General features: G+C 35.4%; 1 protein-coding gene across 1 annotated transcript; it reads left to right on the top strand.

Annotated features, from left to right (window-relative positions):
• The first annotated feature begins 432 nt into the window (after positions 1 to 432).
• Positions 433 to 16,971, top strand: LOC107643442 (phospholipid-transporting ATPase 3). Its single transcript, XM_016347087.3, has 27 exons — positions 433 to 1,026; positions 3,030 to 3,095; positions 3,458 to 3,519; positions 4,390 to 4,471; positions 4,804 to 4,914; positions 5,683 to 5,760; positions 5,843 to 5,939; positions 7,136 to 7,242; positions 7,443 to 7,508; positions 8,134 to 8,255; positions 8,470 to 8,560; positions 8,653 to 8,730; positions 8,812 to 8,928; positions 10,434 to 10,580; positions 10,654 to 10,758; positions 11,758 to 11,900; positions 12,743 to 12,844; positions 12,923 to 12,986; positions 13,078 to 13,290; positions 13,799 to 13,964; positions 14,050 to 14,129; positions 14,231 to 14,470; positions 14,618 to 14,839; positions 14,931 to 15,098; positions 15,257 to 15,619; positions 15,706 to 15,812; positions 16,329 to 16,971. The coding sequence occupies exons 1-27, from the start codon at positions 901 to 903 to the stop codon at positions 16,630 to 16,632; spliced, it is 3,627 nt and encodes a 1,208-aa protein (XP_016202573.1). The 5' UTR covers positions 433 to 900; the 3' UTR covers positions 16,633 to 16,971.
• The last annotated feature ends 148 nt before the right edge of the window (positions 16,972 to 17,119 follow it).

Here is a 17,119-nt window from a genome sequence, read left to right as displayed (position 1 = left end):
TTGAAGGCAAAATCTTATTTGGGTTGACATAGACCGTTAAGAATGGTAACTGCCTTAATAAAGCCTCAACCAAGTCTAACTCAAACCTTTGTCGCTTCAACTTCTACAACTTCCTCACTCACTGGCCCCACTTTCCTTCCCAAAGAACTCGGATATTCTCTGCGGCCATTGCCTTAAAACGACGTCGCACTCCACTGCAATACCAATAGCCTCTTCTTTGTGTGCCACAAAATGTAATGGGAAGTCCTACGTGGGAACTTGGCTTCTTAACATTTTCCACGCTCTTTCCGCTCGCGTCCTCTTCCTCACATTACTAGCCATTAGCCAACTAACCAACTAATTTCACAAATCCAGCGTCCTAAATCCTGATATTTTTTGTTTCATAAAAAATGATCAGTTTTATATATTCAAATATTCAATTAAATAAAATAATAAATTCACATAAATAAATAAATAACCATTTCGAGTGGTTCGGACTTTTTCTTACAAGTTTGGTTCACTTATTTAACTTTTTTTATGTAATAATTTTCTTAAACATACAAATTTGAAAAGTGCATTATACGCTCCGGGTTGCGGGGGCGCGAAGGAGGAAAGGGAATAAATAATCTAGCACGAACGCGAGATCTCCGAAGACATAAAAAACGCAGAAGGGTAAAAATGGAAACCGGAAAATTTCGTGGAGGTTGAATTGAATTGAAATCGAATAAAATGACTCGTTTTCCGTTTCAGTCCTCCGAAATACACGAAAGTGAAAAAAAAAAGCGCGTGAAATCGGAAAACGAGGAACGGAGCGGTTGAGGTAGGTCTCAACCACCGTCACCGTCATCGTCATCGTCATCGCCGCCGTCACCAACAAGGTCTTCGTTGTCTGCTTCACTCTTTAACAGATCGAGTTACGGAATGAGTCAGCCCGAGCGAATTCCGTCGTCTCGGACGGTTCGACTCGGAAGAGTTCAGCCGCAGTCGCCGGGTCACCGCACCATATACTGCAACGATCGCGAGGCCAATCTTCCTGTTCGATTCAAGGTTTTCCTTCTTCGTTTACTTCACTTGTTTTTTATGCACTGTGTTTTGCGATTATGCTATCTTGTTCCATTTCTACTGATTTTAGATTCAGGAACTTTGAGTGACTTCGTTTTTGGCTGTTTGTACTTGTTTTAGTTCAGATGCTTGCTTTCTTTGTTCTTTCGAATAATCAAGCCATAGTAGTGTGCGCTAGAAATTTGTCACTTGTTGATTGAGTAGAAGTAAGGGATAATTTACTGTTTTTTTTTTTGTTTTTATTTGGAGCGATTTTGCTGGAGCTGTGCTGTTAATATTTGCTTTATGTATGCTGATTGATCTATAGATATTTTGGTTTCAAACTGTGCTTCGCAACACAATTGCTACCGCAATATTTGGGTTGCAACTGCATCACTGCGGCATGTTACGAACTAGAATTTAAGGAGAATGGAACCAGGGAAACGGATGTGAATGATATTTTGAGAGAATTTACTTATAGTAATCCCAAAGATTCCAATTCATTTTCCCCTATAGAAATTCAAATGACACTCTTCCCCAATTTGTAGTTGTGGCAAATATGTATCGTGGCAATAGCATAGGTAGCAGTAAGATGAAGTACATTATATGGAATGTAAGTTTTGTAAGGTATGTATAAACTTGAAACTTCGAAGTGAAAATTGGAGATAACAAGATTCAACAATTCACGGAAATTAATTATTTTGCTCCATTATCCAAAAAATGATAGGGGATAGTGGAAGACATAAATCATAATATTCAAGCTGGTTGCAGAAAATGAAGGAGTGTTCCAGATTTCTTTGCTGTAAAATGTACAACTAAAGTTTAGGGTTAAATTTTACTGCATGGTTATTTTAGAATGGTAATGTTGCAACTTGTATGAGACTACATGTTGACTATTAAAAGCCAATAGGGACATAAGTTTAATGTTATGGAGATGAAGATGCATAAATGGATGAGTGGGCTCGTTAGACTAGATATAATTACAAATTAATTGATTAGAGAGATAGAGTTGAGGTAGTGCCAATCATAAGAAAGATATATGGCATGTTCGGAGAAGGCCCATATATGAATCTTTTTTTTTTTTTTAATTTTCTTTTTGTTGCATAGGAGTTCCGTGAGGTATGCAATTTCAGTTCAATTTAATATAAAAGACGGAGATGCCTGCATACAAACTAGTTTCTTTTGTCGAAGTGAAATATAATAGGAAGAAAAAGAAATAGGGGGATGATTTGAGTTTTACTTGTTTGTTCTTCTTGAAAGGAAGGATCATAATAATATATTAATCTTCATTGAGATGAGATAAGGTTGTGGCTGAATTGCTGATGCCATTATTTTGTCTTAAATTTTATAAATGAATATAAATACAAAGGAAATTAGTGAACCTTATTCAAAAGGGTGGTAACTGACTAGAACTAGAAAGCTGATGCTGATGTCTTTTTTTTTATAACGAGTTATATATAAGGAGTGTACTTCAAATGTTATAGTTGGAATCAAATTAAGATTACTCAGGTGCAGGAGTGGTGCATTGGTATGCTGAGATGTTGGAATCTCGTGTAACATTAAATATTTAGCTTATTCATCCCACCTGTTTGAATCTTTTCTATCATCTAAGTTCAAGAGTAAGAGCTTAGGGAAGATTTGTGATGTTTGACTCTGAAAATGCCATATTTTTATAGGCCAGAACATGTTTAAATTGAAAAGTTAAGCTATAAATATTTCCCCCGCTTTATAAGTTTTCTTAAAGTAGCTATGCGTGTTAGTTGACCTGCAGTAAACTAAGCCATCATGTAGTTCCATCAACTGTTACTTTTTTGTGTGAACTGTAAACTCAAATTTAATCTTATTTCTGTGTTATGGTCACACCTTGAAACCAATTCTTTAGTGTTCTGTTTTTTCCCTCAACTTCCAGAAATTACGGATATCTTTGTCTTGTCTGATATTGTATTACTGTAGCATATTTCACATATCTTGATTTAAGGTTTTTGACTAATTAATATGTATCATATTAGGGGAATTCAATATCGACTACAAAGTACAACTTCTTCACTTTTTTGCCAAAAGGATTGTTTGAACAGGTAAATACTCCAAGCTTTTCGCCTATTGAGACTGTGCACTGTGGAATGCATGTGATTTATACTTTTTCAAATATTCTAAGTTTTGCCTACCACTATATGGGATTTTTAATTTATTTTCTCTAAAGAATATAAGGGTCTTGATTCTTGATTTAAAGTATGTGAAATGAATTTAGTATGCGCTCAAAATGGTTAATGTTTACCTTCTTTCCTCTTTTTAAAACTAATATACTGCTTGTTGAAGGTAAATAATATTTGTATTCTGTCAAAAGAAAAAAAGAGTTTGTAGATGATGACGCCAATCTGTTTCCTGCTAATCAATGTTTTCACTTAACTGAAGCTAAAAATACATGTCTTCGTTGCAGTTTAGGCGGGTTGCTAATCTCTACTTCCTTACAATCTCAATTTTGTCTACCACGCCAATCAGGTTTGCAAATGCTAGATAAATTTACAATTAAACCAGTTAGGTATTGTTTTACTACTTTCAACCTTAGCTTTGAAAAATAAGATCGTATCTACTGGGGAATAGTAACATTTTATTTCTTTAGTTTACTTGCTAACGACGTGATATAGGTGGTAGCATTATCAATCTAGGTATTTTTATTAGAAAGAATCATCATATGATATTAAGAAGTTTTATCTTTACACTTGGTTTTCTAGATGTTAATGCAGCCTGTGTCATTGGTTGTTATTAGTATTATTATTGTTTTGATAAAATAAGAATATTGTTATGATGGAGAGAAGAATAATACAAGGAGATGGGCATCAAGAGGTCCTCCATACAGTAGCAAACAACAACCAGAAGGACAGCTATCTATAAAGCATTGGTTTCTAATCTCTCAAAATATTTGAGAGGAATATTTAACTGTGTCAGTGGCTTTTGTTACTTTGCTCTCATGTTTGATTATTCCTTTTTGGATGGTTTTGAGTTTCCAATTTTATTTACAGATGCCTACACGTGTTTTAGCTGACAAATTGTTAATCCAACTACTTGATAACCTGAAATGGTCTACATGAAGCTTTATTTGGTGTCATAGATTTTTCTTTGTTTTGATTATCGTTTGCTCATTGAGTTTATAGTATTTTGTTTCTTATTAGCAATGATTTGTTATTTTGATCTGTTATTCTTCAACTTTGAATTATGCTTCTCTGTCATGATTTAATATGTGAAGGTGATTATCAGTAATATATACTTAAGCTGCAGATTTCTTCCTTTTATATGCTCTTTTCACCAGTTTTTAGTTTTATTGAGTCACAACTTCTCTAATCAGTAATTAGATATTTTCTGAAACTGCAGCCCGGTGTCTCCAATAACTAATGTGATTCCTCTATCTTTGGTGCTGCTCCTCTCACTTATTAAGGAAGCTTTTGAGGACTGGGTTAGATTTTTATTTACTCTTGAATTCCTGTACATTACTTCCTTGATTGTTTTTCCTATTCATGTTTTCTGGTAATACTGCAATGTCAAATAAGGACCTATTAGAAAAAGTTGGCTAGATAAATATTTAGAATAAGCATATTATTATGCATTTTACTTATAAGCCTGTGGAATATTGAGTGGGTTTTCTTAATAAATTGGCAACTGTGCTGATTTCATGTTCATTTTTTTTCCGTTTTGCCCCCCTAGTTGAAAATTTCAACATCTTAGAATTGATTATGCCAGTGTGACTAATGTATTATTTGCATTGGTTTTATCTTGTTAATTTTACAGAAGCGTTTTCAGAATGATATGTCCATAAACAATAATATGATAGATGTTTTACAAGACCAAAAGTGGGTGTCTATTCCATGGAAAAAGTTGCAAGTTGGTGATGTCATCAAGGTGAGAGTGGTTTATATCTGCATTTAATGTTGACATACTTTTATTTTAAACTGGTACTTAACTACTTCTTTGGGTATTTCTTATAGGAATAACAATATTCTCTTAAATCTTATATTGGTTATTATGTTTTTGGCTGCATATCTTTTATCTGTGATGAAGTTTCTCAGTTCTCATTATCTTTTAGGAGAAACCCCCTTGTTATCATCACTTACCCCTTTTTGGTAGCAATTGTTATTCCGTATTTTCATAATCACTTAAGGAGTTTGAATATGCCTAATTCTCACTTGTGCCTGGTTTATCTCTTTTCAACTTCTCAGTATTGCTGACCAATTTATTCCAATGTGTAATGAGTTTGCGAACCTATTCCTATTTATCTTACATGACGATATTTTAAGATTTATGCTTTTTCTTTTCCAATATATGTGTTGTTATAATAGATGTGCTTCATTCTCTATAAAACTTGCTTGCTGATTCCTCCCTTTATGCGCTTGCTTATGTGTGGCTGCAGCAGTGTTAAGGTTTCATAGAGCAATATGGTTGTAACTCTTGGTAATTTGTTGTATTCTTCTGGATTTTGAAAGTGGCTTTTGTTCTAAACATATTTTTCCATGCTGACTTCTCTTTCTCAATTGGAGATTCTAACTATAGTTATTAGTTTGGGTTGTGGATACCTATAGTTTGGAGACCACTAGGATTTTTAGTTTGTGGAGCTGGTAGTGCTGCTTCGATTGCTGGCTTCATTTTACAATGCTTGTTTCTTGTTTGTAGGTTAAGCAGGATGGATTCTTTCCTGCAGATCTGCTTTTTCTGGCTAGTACAAATGCAGACGGTGTTTGCTACATTGAGGTTGGTTAATTTGTTTTAATCTGAAAATAAGAGGTGCTTGACATTTCTTAGCCATACATTAATCATTGCTTTTGGATGACAGACTGCTAATTTGGATGGGGAAACCAATTTGAAGATCAGGAAAGCATTGGAAAAAACATGGGATTACTTGACTCCGGAGAAGGCATCTGAGTTCAAAGGTTTTGATTTTTTCATTGATTGACCCTCAATTCTTTAGCACTATCTTCCTTTCTTATTGCAGTGAATGCACCATTGATTTGTTATTGAAGTTCTACTTTACTTGGTGACAACCTGTCGACAAATATTTTATCTCAGATGCATTTTATGTGATACATCTGTGGTTACTAGATAGATTTTTCTAATGTCAATGTTCTTTGGCTAATTTATGTGAGCACCTGATGCCTAAAAGCTTGGATTGGTTCTGCTGAGCAATTCAATATCTATGTCTACAGATTACAGAAATGTGCAGCATCCTTTTTAGTTTCATCCTCTTGTTTTGTGTTTTTTTTCTTCTTCCCTCTTTTCCCTCTTGAACTCAGAATTACACTAACTACCCTTGTCAGCTGTAGCAGTAACTAACTATAGCATGAGAATCCTTAATTTAACCCTCTAGGATAGCTTGTGCACAAGCTTCTGTCTTTGTATATAAGCACATGAATGTGCGTTGTATCATTCAGATCAATAATACTAGAATATTCAGATCTCTCTTTATTCTCTCTATTTTGTCTCTAAATTCTCTCACGCTAATAGGATATTATCATCAATTATGCTTTAAATATGTGAATATACTACTGTCAACTGTAACAATAACGATTACTGATTCTTAGATACTGATTGTGATGTTAGACATTGGATGAACTTCTAATTAGCTCCTTTATTGACTACTATTACATAAAAATCATAGTTGGATGTTCAACCTGGAATATTTCTCTTGCATTATTTTCTACATTATACAGGGTATCCTCACCATAAGTGACCCAAGCCTGTTCATATCTTTTTGCCAACTTAAACTAGAACTTTTCTCCATGCTGTCTGTTTCTTGTGATTCTCTCCTTCCAATTGTCTGAATAGTTCTCTGGCTTCTGGGATCCTAGTTTTTCACATATTACTTATGCATTGACATGTTTATGTTTCTGTTTAATTACTCCTTTCTTTTAGTTACAAACTCTTGAATTGTGATTTTATGTAAAGGCAAATAGCTTTTCATGTATGATTGCTTTCCTTCCAATCTCCTTAGAATATTAATACTCAGTTCATGTAATGGACAATCAATAACATTTTGATTAGTGTCCACTTTTGTGGTATTTGTGAAATTTGATCTGTGGCTTGTTTATCTTTTGTTATGACTGTCTTTTTTTTTCCCTGCTACTTGCAGCTGAAGTTCAGTGTGAGCAGCCAAACAATTCATTGTATACCTTCACTGGCAATCTTATACTTCAAAATCAAACACTGCCTGTCAGCCCAAATCAACTTTTATTGCGAGTATGTTATGATTTCCTGTCTCTGGTTTGGCTCTTGTGAGCTCCATCGCCATTCATAAAATAGTCATAATTCTTGAGTTGATGGGATGTGTGAACTTTTGTTTTAATCATAGATTTATTAGACAGATATTGATCTATGGGTCACTCCTCTTTTGGGAAACTTACACTGGCCTTGACAGATTGAAATTTCCTACCTTTCAGGGCTGCAGTCTCAGGAATACAGAGTATATTGTTGGGGTGGTCATTTTTACTGGACATGAAACAAAGGTTTGTTACCATAAAGTGATGCCTAATTATGATTCATGCATATGTCTTTCAACTTTCCAATCCTTTGTGTTTCATGAAGCCTAACACAATTAAATATGTAAATTGTAGGCGTAGCAATGCATTGATTATTAAATGTGCTACCGGCACACAGTTCTTTTATTATTTACTAGTTTGATTTCATCATTATTATTGTTATTCATTAGCATTTATATTTTTAATTCTTGTGGGGTGGTATGATATGAAATGCTTGTGGATCTTCCCCCTTTTTTTCTGCAGCAGGGGAGGTGGTGGATGGGGATGGGGTGTCCAGGGAAGGAAGAAAAAGACCTGAAAATAAACTTTGATGTTGAGACGCTTGTGCTTGATTCCTACATTTATGGCTACTTCAAAAGTAGTATCCAACACATGCAGTGTTATTTCACTTAATTACGTGTCCATTTATTGGTGGTTTGATTTGTATTATTTTTGTTTGAGTTCTCCTTTTGGAAGCTTGGGTTAGCTTAGGCTTGTGATTGAGTAGCACGGAGTTTCTTTCTGGCTGTAAATGCTTTTCTGGATGTTCTTTTCCTTATTATCACTGCATGTTTTCCTTTTGCGTTTGTTTATGTTATCCAACACATCGCAGGTGATGATGAATGCTATGAATGTTCCTTCCAAAAGAAGTACATTAGAGAGGAAGCTTGACAAGCTCATTCTCACTCTTTTCGCCACTCTTTTTGTGATGTGTTTTATTGGAGCTGTTGGCAGGTCTGTGGGTAACACATTTAGTTTTCTTGCACATCATTGCTTTTGGCTAATGCTTTGGGAGCTTTATAATTGCTTGTCCTGGTACTGCTGGGAAGGGAAGGGTTTAGCTTTATTTACACTCTCAATGGATGTACTCTTTTTTGTTATTACTGTTATTAATTATTAATTAATTAACTATTAATGTACAATTTTCTCGGATTTATGTAAACTGTAGTGCTGTCTTTGTAAACAAGAAGTATTTCTACCTACATCTTGAATCATCAGAGGAGGGCGGAGCACAGTTTGACCCAAGAAACAGATTTTTGGTACTAAATATTTCAATGTAAAAGCTGGATGACTATCTCAACATAATTCTTTTTTAATTAACTTAATTCTGTTCTGCTTCTCATGTTTTCAGGTTTTCCTTCTGACTATGTTTACCCTCATCACGTTATACTCAACTATCATCCCAATTTCACTTTATGTGTCCATAGAGGTATGTTTGAGTCATTTATATAACCAAGAAAATGCCATTTTCATGAAAAGGCGGAAAATTTATTTTTGGTTTATGTATCAGATGATTAAATTTATTCAATCCACTCAATTTATCAACAAGGACCTGCACATGTACCATCTTGAAACCAATACCCCGGCATTGGCCCGAACTTCCAATCTGAATGAAGAACTTGGGCAGGTAAGGTGATAATGCATTTTGTTTTACCTGACAAAACATTATTATTGACAAGGAAGACAGAAAGTGCAAGAGAGAACAAGATATGCTAGCACAAGTTCAAGTCAGATCTTTTTTTGTGTAGTGAATAGTAATTCCTCTGCCAAGAACAACCATCAAACTTACTCAAAGATTCATGTTCTGAAAACAATGAACAACTACCACCAAGTGTGTGGTGAAAACCTATTAACAAAATCCATCCTCAGTACCTGGATACTGTGAAAATATATTTTTTTTCCCTTCCTGTGTTACCTAGATGGAAGGGGAGCCTTCGAGCAACGGTTGAGTTATCACTGTGTCATCTCAAGGTCACAGGTTCAAGCCGTAGAAACAGCCACTGATGTAATTATTAGGTTAGGCTGCGTATATCACACCCTTTGAGTGTTGTCCTTCCCCAAACCTTGTGTTAACATGGGATGCTTATGCACCGGGCTTCCCTTTTGTTTTATTGTGTTACCTAGATGCTCTAATAATTAGCAAGAGCAAATTTCACTTAGAAGATGTTTCCTTGAGGTAGTAACCATGAATCGAGATGTGAGTTTGCATATTGATTTCAGTGATTCATGGAACAATAGATACGATTTCTTCCCTCCTAGACCGTGTCATACTTAAATAGATATATTGCCATGATCTATAGCCATGCCATTATCTCTTTGCTTCAATATATCCTTTACTTCAACCAGTCAAATTCTACCATAGAAACTAAAATTTCGGTTCTCCTCGTGTATTCACCATATCATACTATGGAAGAGTCAAATATCCTTCATTATATATCTTGTTCCATGACCAGAGTCTTGCCCTCCCATCCTTGATGCATGTCGCCTGGTCTAAATATTGTCTCTTTCTCTCCATTTTGCTAACCTGTTAATACCTCTTTCCCCATCTTTTTTGCCAAAAGTTTATACAACCCTTTGAGCACTAGTTCTTGGTTCGGTCACTGCCTTTTCTCCCTGTTTGTTGTCTTATACTTTTCCAAGTTTTCAGCGTTTAGCTATAATGACCGCTCTTTGAAACATGTTATTTACCTTCTCTTGAACGTGGGTGTTACACCACCAAGATTCTTTACCTTTTAATTCTTAAACATCTTGATTCTGCATAATCTTCAAGTGTTTTTCTGGCTGCGTTACTAATCCCTTTTGTCATCGCATATCACATTTCATTTGCACATCTCTTCGCTTTTCACTAGCCATATGCCCCCACTTAATCCTTGAACTCTTGCATTTTTCTTCTTACGTTTCTCTCAACTCATATCTCTCCTTAACTAGGATACTATGATGGGTAGTCAAATTGTCTCCGGGGATAACATTTCAGTTTGCATTAAAAAAAAAAAAAGACACTAACACTTTGCAGCTTGTGCTAAGTTTTCTTTCCAATTATTTTCCAGAAGAAATTGATATATGGGCTTCTCGGTAGATGCTATTGAAATTGAAATATTTATAGTTCACAAGTGTACTTGCTGATTTGATTAGGTGGAATACATCTTCTCTGACAAAACTGGGACTCTAACAAGAAACTTAATGGAGTTCTTCAAGTGTTCAATTGGAGGAGAAGTCTATGGAACTGGTGTGACTGAAATTGAAAGGGGAATTGCTGAGCGTAGTGGCAAAAAAATTGAGGTAATACAGGTGTGCATTAAACTGAAGTAGCCAGATATCAGGGTCAAGAATAATGATTATACCTTGTCCACAGGAAAATATCTCATCCAATGCAGTGCGAGAGAAGGGTTTTAATTTTGATGATCCTAGGCTTATGAGAGGAGCTTGGAGGAATGAGCCTAATCCTGATAACTGCAAGGTAAGTCATTTAGCTTAGTGTGAATTGGGTTATTATGCTTTTAATATGCCTTGGGTCTGTAAGATCATATTGTTGATGCTGACTTAGAAGGATTTTATCATATATACCCATGCAGTTCTCTTAACATATCTTTTTTAGTAATGTAAATTAATTGGATTTTACCCTTTGTTGTCTCATCATAGTTTATCACGTAATATTAAGGGTTGTTCTATAAATGTATTTCATGAAATGGCAAAAATTACTTTACTGTTGCCAAGTGTTGTGAATTGCAGGCAAGATTTTAATATCTGGGCTGTTTATACATTGGAATTTTGCACTTCATGTAATGGTCTTTATCTAGAATATAGGCGCTTATGATTTTAATATCTGCATAATCTATTATTGATACTAGCATTTTTTTAATGGTTCTTTTTAGCATCAGTTTGCAATTTGAGTTTCCATATGTTCATGAAACATTGCATATTCCTCTTACTACTCTACATAGAAAATTTCTTATTCTATGATTTTCACTAGAAAAGGATCTAGACAGTTGTGCTGAATGATATGACTTGCCTGCCAATGTATTGTAGATGTTACTTTTCCTGCAATTTCATGGTTACCACTTATCCGTGAACTAATTTTTTTGAACTTTTTTAATCTTTAGGAAAAATATAAAAAATGCCTGATTGCTTAGAAGTAATCACATCTTCTGTTTATTTGCAACTATATGAGTTTGCATAGCCTGGATAGAGGGCGATCCAGCTATGTCAATTTCTTACTTTCTCAAAGAAAATTTGATTGGTTTTGTTTGCCCACATTTCTCATAAGCTTTGTTCTCTTGTTTCTTTTGGTTAAGCACTTACAATTGTGTTTTCTGTATGCTTATACCATGATATAATAATAGTTCTCATCTTGTATTATGGTTTTGGTATATATATATTGGTTGTGTATGCTTACACCATGAAATAATAGTTCTCATCCTGTACCACTGCTTAGGTTGATATATATGTTGTTCTGTAGGAATTCTTTAGGTGCCTTGCTATCTGCCATACTGTGCTTCCTGAGGGTGATGAGTCCCCCGAGAAGATTAAATATCAAGCTGCTTCACCTGATGAGGCTGCTCTGGTTATTGCTGCAAAGAACTTTGGTTTCTTCTTTTATAGGTTCAAACAACTTCACTGTTTTCTACTGTATAGTTTACTGTATAACTGTTGTCTTGTTTTGCCTTACCTTTGTATGTTGCACACAACTCATCAAATTTTGTTGGGTATTTTGAAGTTCTAACTACACCACGCACATATAAATTGAATGTAGGCACACTCCCTATTTTGTGTCACTCGTCCTATATGGTTGCCATGTGTAGTGAGTTATCCTATCCTGAGTCATTTAAATTTGATTCAATCCAAATGCACCTTTGCTGTAGACCTAGGTCTAGCTTTCTGTGCTTAAACCAGCAGAAATGTGAGCAAATTTATGATAGGCTATACTTTATTCATGTAATTCATTGAAGGGAATGAGATCTAAAATTACCAAGTTATTGAGTTTCAAATTAGAAATGAAAATTTCACCTTTTCGTTATTAATGGTGATAGCAGATCCCACTTAGTGTGACATGGTTTAGTTGTGAATTTGAGTCAATAGAAGGAAATGAGTGAGAGATACAGCTAAGAAGCCTCTGGACTCATTCGGGCTGACAATCTGATGGTGTCTTGATATTGGGTGAACCATGAATATGTGTGAAATTCTCACTTCCCTCTGTAGTTTTTTGCATTTTCTTTCTCAGACAGTTCTTCCAATGTTAAAAAAAAAGGAGGGCTAAATCTTTCTTATCCTTCAAAAGCTGTGACTGATTTGAGCCTTCATTTGAAAAGCTCTGTGGCAACATACTCCTTTTAGTCCGAAATATGACCTTCTATTCTTGGATCTACTACTAGTTATTGGAGCTGCTAGGTTTTAGAGGCACCATTCTAGTTTGAGCTGACCTGATAAATACTGTTGTTTCTCAGGCGAACACCAACAATGATATATGTCCGCGAATCACATGTTGAGAAGATGGGTAAAATTCAAGATGTTCCATATGAGATTTTGAATGTGCTTGAGTTTAATAGGTAACCATTTCTCCCTCTTAATGGGCACATAGTTTTAGACATTTTGGACAAAACTAGTAATCTTTGTTCCATTAATAGTACAAGGAAGCGCCAGTCTGTTGTATGTCGCTATCCTGATGGAAGGCTTGTATTGTACTGTAAGGTAATAATCTCCTTCAGTTTCAATACAATATTTATACTGCATGAATTTTTTTCTAGTAAGATAAATCTTTCAAGGAACTTGCTTTTCACAGGGTGCTGATACTGTAATCTATGAGAGGTTAGCTGATGGTAATAATGATATTAAGAAAGTGACTAGGGAGCATTTAGAACAGTTTGGATCATCTGGGCTACGTACATTATGCCTGGCTTACAAAGAATTGCATCCTGATGTTTATGAAAGCTGGAATGAGAAGTTTATTCAGGCAAAATCTTCTCTGCGTGATCGTGAAAGGAAGTTAGATGAGGTAAATTTGATTTGACTATGGTATATGTTATGTTCTATGGAACAGTTTGTATTAGTTTAAGGTTTAGCTTCTTTAGAATCTATATTTTGTTTATTGTGGTCACACCTCAATGTTTTTGCCTGGTATCACTGCAAAGTGTGTCAGTTACATCAGTATCTCTAGCTAAGTTTGGTCAAGTGCATGCACCCCCTTTTTATCAGTGTTGTTCCGTCGAGTCCAAATGTGCATTTGCTTCCTCAAGGAACTTGTGAATCTCTCTCTCTCTCTCTCTCTCTCTCTCTCTCTCTCTCTCTCTCTCTCTCTCTCAACTTGCATCTCCTTCCCCATCCTTTTTTCCCCTGGTTTTAGCTGTATGATATAACTTTTTATTTGAAACTTAAAACTTTTTATTTGAATGATATCCTTTCTTGTATAGTTCCAAATTCACTAGTGCATAAGTTCCAAATTCATGCATAGTTTTGTACGTGTAATTATTGTGTTCATTTTGATGCCTGAGAAATTAATACAGGTGGCAGAACTTATAGAGCATGATCTCATCTTGATTGGTAGTACTGCCATAGAAGACAAGCTCCAAGAAGGAGTACCAGCTTGCATAGAGACTCTTAAAAGAGCTGGCATTAAAATATGGGTACTTACAGGGGACAAGATTGAAACAGCTATTAATATTGGCTATGGTTAGTCTGCTTGATATTTCTGTGGCCAATAAATAAAATATAGTAGCTATTACCTTAATATTTTCTTTCCACTGTTTGGCTACAGCATGCAATTTAATAAACAATGAGATGAAGCAATTCATTATCAGCTCTGAAACTGATGCAATTAGAGAGGTTGAAGAAAGGGTAAGCCTCACCTGTAACTTTATGTTTAAATGCATAACTTTTAATATTTTTGATTTAGAATTTTATACCGTTTTAGTTAATTGCTTTGTAACCTTTTCTAGGGGGACCAAATAGAAATCGCACGGTTTATGAAAGAAGAAGTTAAAAAAGAACTGAAGAGCTGCCTTGAGGAGGCCCAAAGCTACTTTAGCTCTCTCTCTGGTCCTAAATTAGCACTTGTTATTGATGGAAAATGTCTAATGTATGCACTGGATCCAAGTTTGAGAGTCATGCTGCTGAATTTGAGTTTGAATTGTCATGCTGTTGTGTGCTGCCGAGTATCTCCTCTACAGAAAGCACAGGTAAACTTATGCCTGAAGGCAATTAAAGTCATTTTGCAATCCTTATTTTGGATCAGTAAATTTGGGTCTAGTTATGAGGAACTGGTTGGGGGTAACTTGCCTCAGTAGGATTGGTGGTGTTTGGATTTCAATTACGGTGCTTTACAGGTCACTAGTTTGGTCAAGAAAGGTGCTCAGAAAATAACACTTAGTATTGGTGATGGGGCCAATGATGTTAGCATGATTCAAGCTGCTCATGTTGGTGTTGGCATAAGTGGCTTGGAGGGGATGCAAGCTGTGATGGCCAGTGATTTTGCTATTGCCCAGTTTCGATATCTTGCCGACTTGCTTCTTGTTCATGGCCGGTGGTCATATCTTCGAATATGCAAGGTGTTATATTTTTGCTAATTATACAGTTGTTTGTGTGACTTTTTTCTCCCTGTTTCAGTGTTTGTAACACCCGTTAATTTGGTTGTTTCAGGTGGTGACATACTTCTTTTACAAGAATCTCACATTCACTCTAACCCAATTTTGGTTTACATTTCAAGCTGGGTTTTCTGGCCAGAGATTCTATGATGATTGGTTTCAGTCATTATATAATGTCATATTCACAGCACTGCCTGTGATCATTGTTGGACTATTTGACAAGGTTGCATATTATCTCCCTCGTTACTTCTGATAACAACTTAACTTTCAGTAATAGAATTTTAGTAGCACTGTTTAGTGTAGAAATACACACCATTTGCTTGTTCCCATTGCCTAAACCTGTAATTTCATGCTTTGATTATTTACTTGTACCTTTGTCAGGATGTCAGCGCTTCTCTGTCCAAGAAGTATCCTGAACTATACATGGAGGGAATAAGAAATGTGTTTTTTAAGTGGAGAGTTGTGGCTATATGGGCCTTTTTTTCTCTCTACCAGTCTCTAATATTCTATTACTTTGTGAGTTCATCAAGTTTAAGTGGTAAAAATTCAGCAGGCAAAACATTTGGACTCTGGGATGTCAGTACAATGGCCTTCACATGTGTTGTAGTAACTGTCAACTTGCGACTTCTCATGATTTGTAATTCAATTACAAGATGGCACTATATTAGTGTTGGTGGAAGTATTTTAGCATGGTTTATTTTTATTTTTTTATATTCTGGGATCAGCACTCCTTATGATCGACAGGTGAGTTTTTCTCTGCATTCAGAAGCTGGTAATCTAATTATTCCCCGTTAGAAACATGGCTAACTCAAGCTTTATTCCAATTGCAGGAGAATATGTATTTTGTCATATATGTCTTGATGAGTACATTATGTTTCTACCTCACACTACTACTTGTTCCTGTTGCTGCACTTTTCTGTGACTTTATTTACCAAGGGTAACGTCTGATTTGAAGAACACTCAGTTCATATCTTGTCTATGCATGCTATTTGTGGGAGATATCATTCCTCCATTGGGGATGCATGACTAATTTACATAAGGTTGCATCACTTTGGCGTGAAGCATTACAAACATTGATAGTCACAAAAAAGAGACCTTTAATCAAAATATCGATGTTATTACCAATTTCCACTTTCAAGAACGATATACATTTTACTATGGATGTTTAATTCGTGATAGTCTCTGCTGCATTTGCTTTAATGATAATCATGCAGTAAAAAATTAAGCACCTTCACAACATAACCTTTTTTATTTTCTTTTGTTTTTTCTTTTTGTCCTTTTTTCATTAATGGGCACTTGCATCTATGGTATGAATGGACTAAGAAGGAAGCCGACAACTGAAATTATTCATATAACTATATTACTATATCCCAGTGGTTTCTATGTCTATCCTGTCACCTATTTTTTGGGGTTTCCCCTTTATTTACTTTTTTTCCTTTTCATATTGTTACAGGGTTCAGAGATGGTTCTTCCCATATGATTATCAGATTATTCAAGAGATGCATAGACATGATGATACTGATACCAGCAGGGCACACCTGTTAGAAATAGGGAACAACCTTACACCAGCTGAGGCCAGGAGCCATGCCATATCTCAACTCCCACGTGAGATATCAAAGCACACTGGGTTTGCTTTCGACTCACCTGGTTACGAGTCATTTTTTGCCGCACAACTTGGTGTATTTGCTCCAACAAAGGCATGGGATGTTGCAAGACGTGCTAGCATGAAATCTCGGCCAAAGATTGGACATAAGTAATCAGACAACAAAGAAACTTGGAGGAAGATGTTTGTACATTGACCGTAGTTTTGCTTTTTCATTGAGAGGCAGCCTAGGAGATTTGTAACATCACCATGTACCATATTAAATATTGAGTGGTTTCATTTAGGTATATTTTGTGCTCTCTGTCTCCCTAGCTTGGGGGTAAGTAGAGCAGATCTTTTAGGGTTGTTACAGATGTATATTCCACTATTTTAGTTACTCACGTCCATATTTTTCCCCCCTAGAAAAAGAAAAGTGAATCAATTTTCATTTACGAAGTGTTCAATATTTTTCATTGTGTTTTTGACATATCTGGATATAGTATCATTTTTCAAATGCCAAGTGTTCAATATTTTTCTTTTCTTTTAGTGTTTTTTACATATCTGGACATGGGTTGTATTGTATCATTGACAAAGAATGTAACTCACATATACGTGTTTAATGTTTAGGTTTTGCTTTTCTTTTCAAGTCAATACAGCTAGGG

The sequence above is a fragment of the Arachis ipaensis genome, chromosome B5 (assembly GCF_059453495.1).
Source record: "Arachis ipaensis isolate K30076 ecotype BB chromosome B5, ASM5945349v1, whole genome shotgun sequence".
In the NCBI taxonomy this organism is placed as follows: domain Eukaryota; kingdom Viridiplantae; phylum Streptophyta; class Magnoliopsida; order Fabales; family Fabaceae; genus Arachis; species Arachis ipaensis.
The sequence above is the reverse complement of the archived record's forward strand: the minus strand, read 5'-3'. Positions and strand labels throughout refer to the sequence as shown.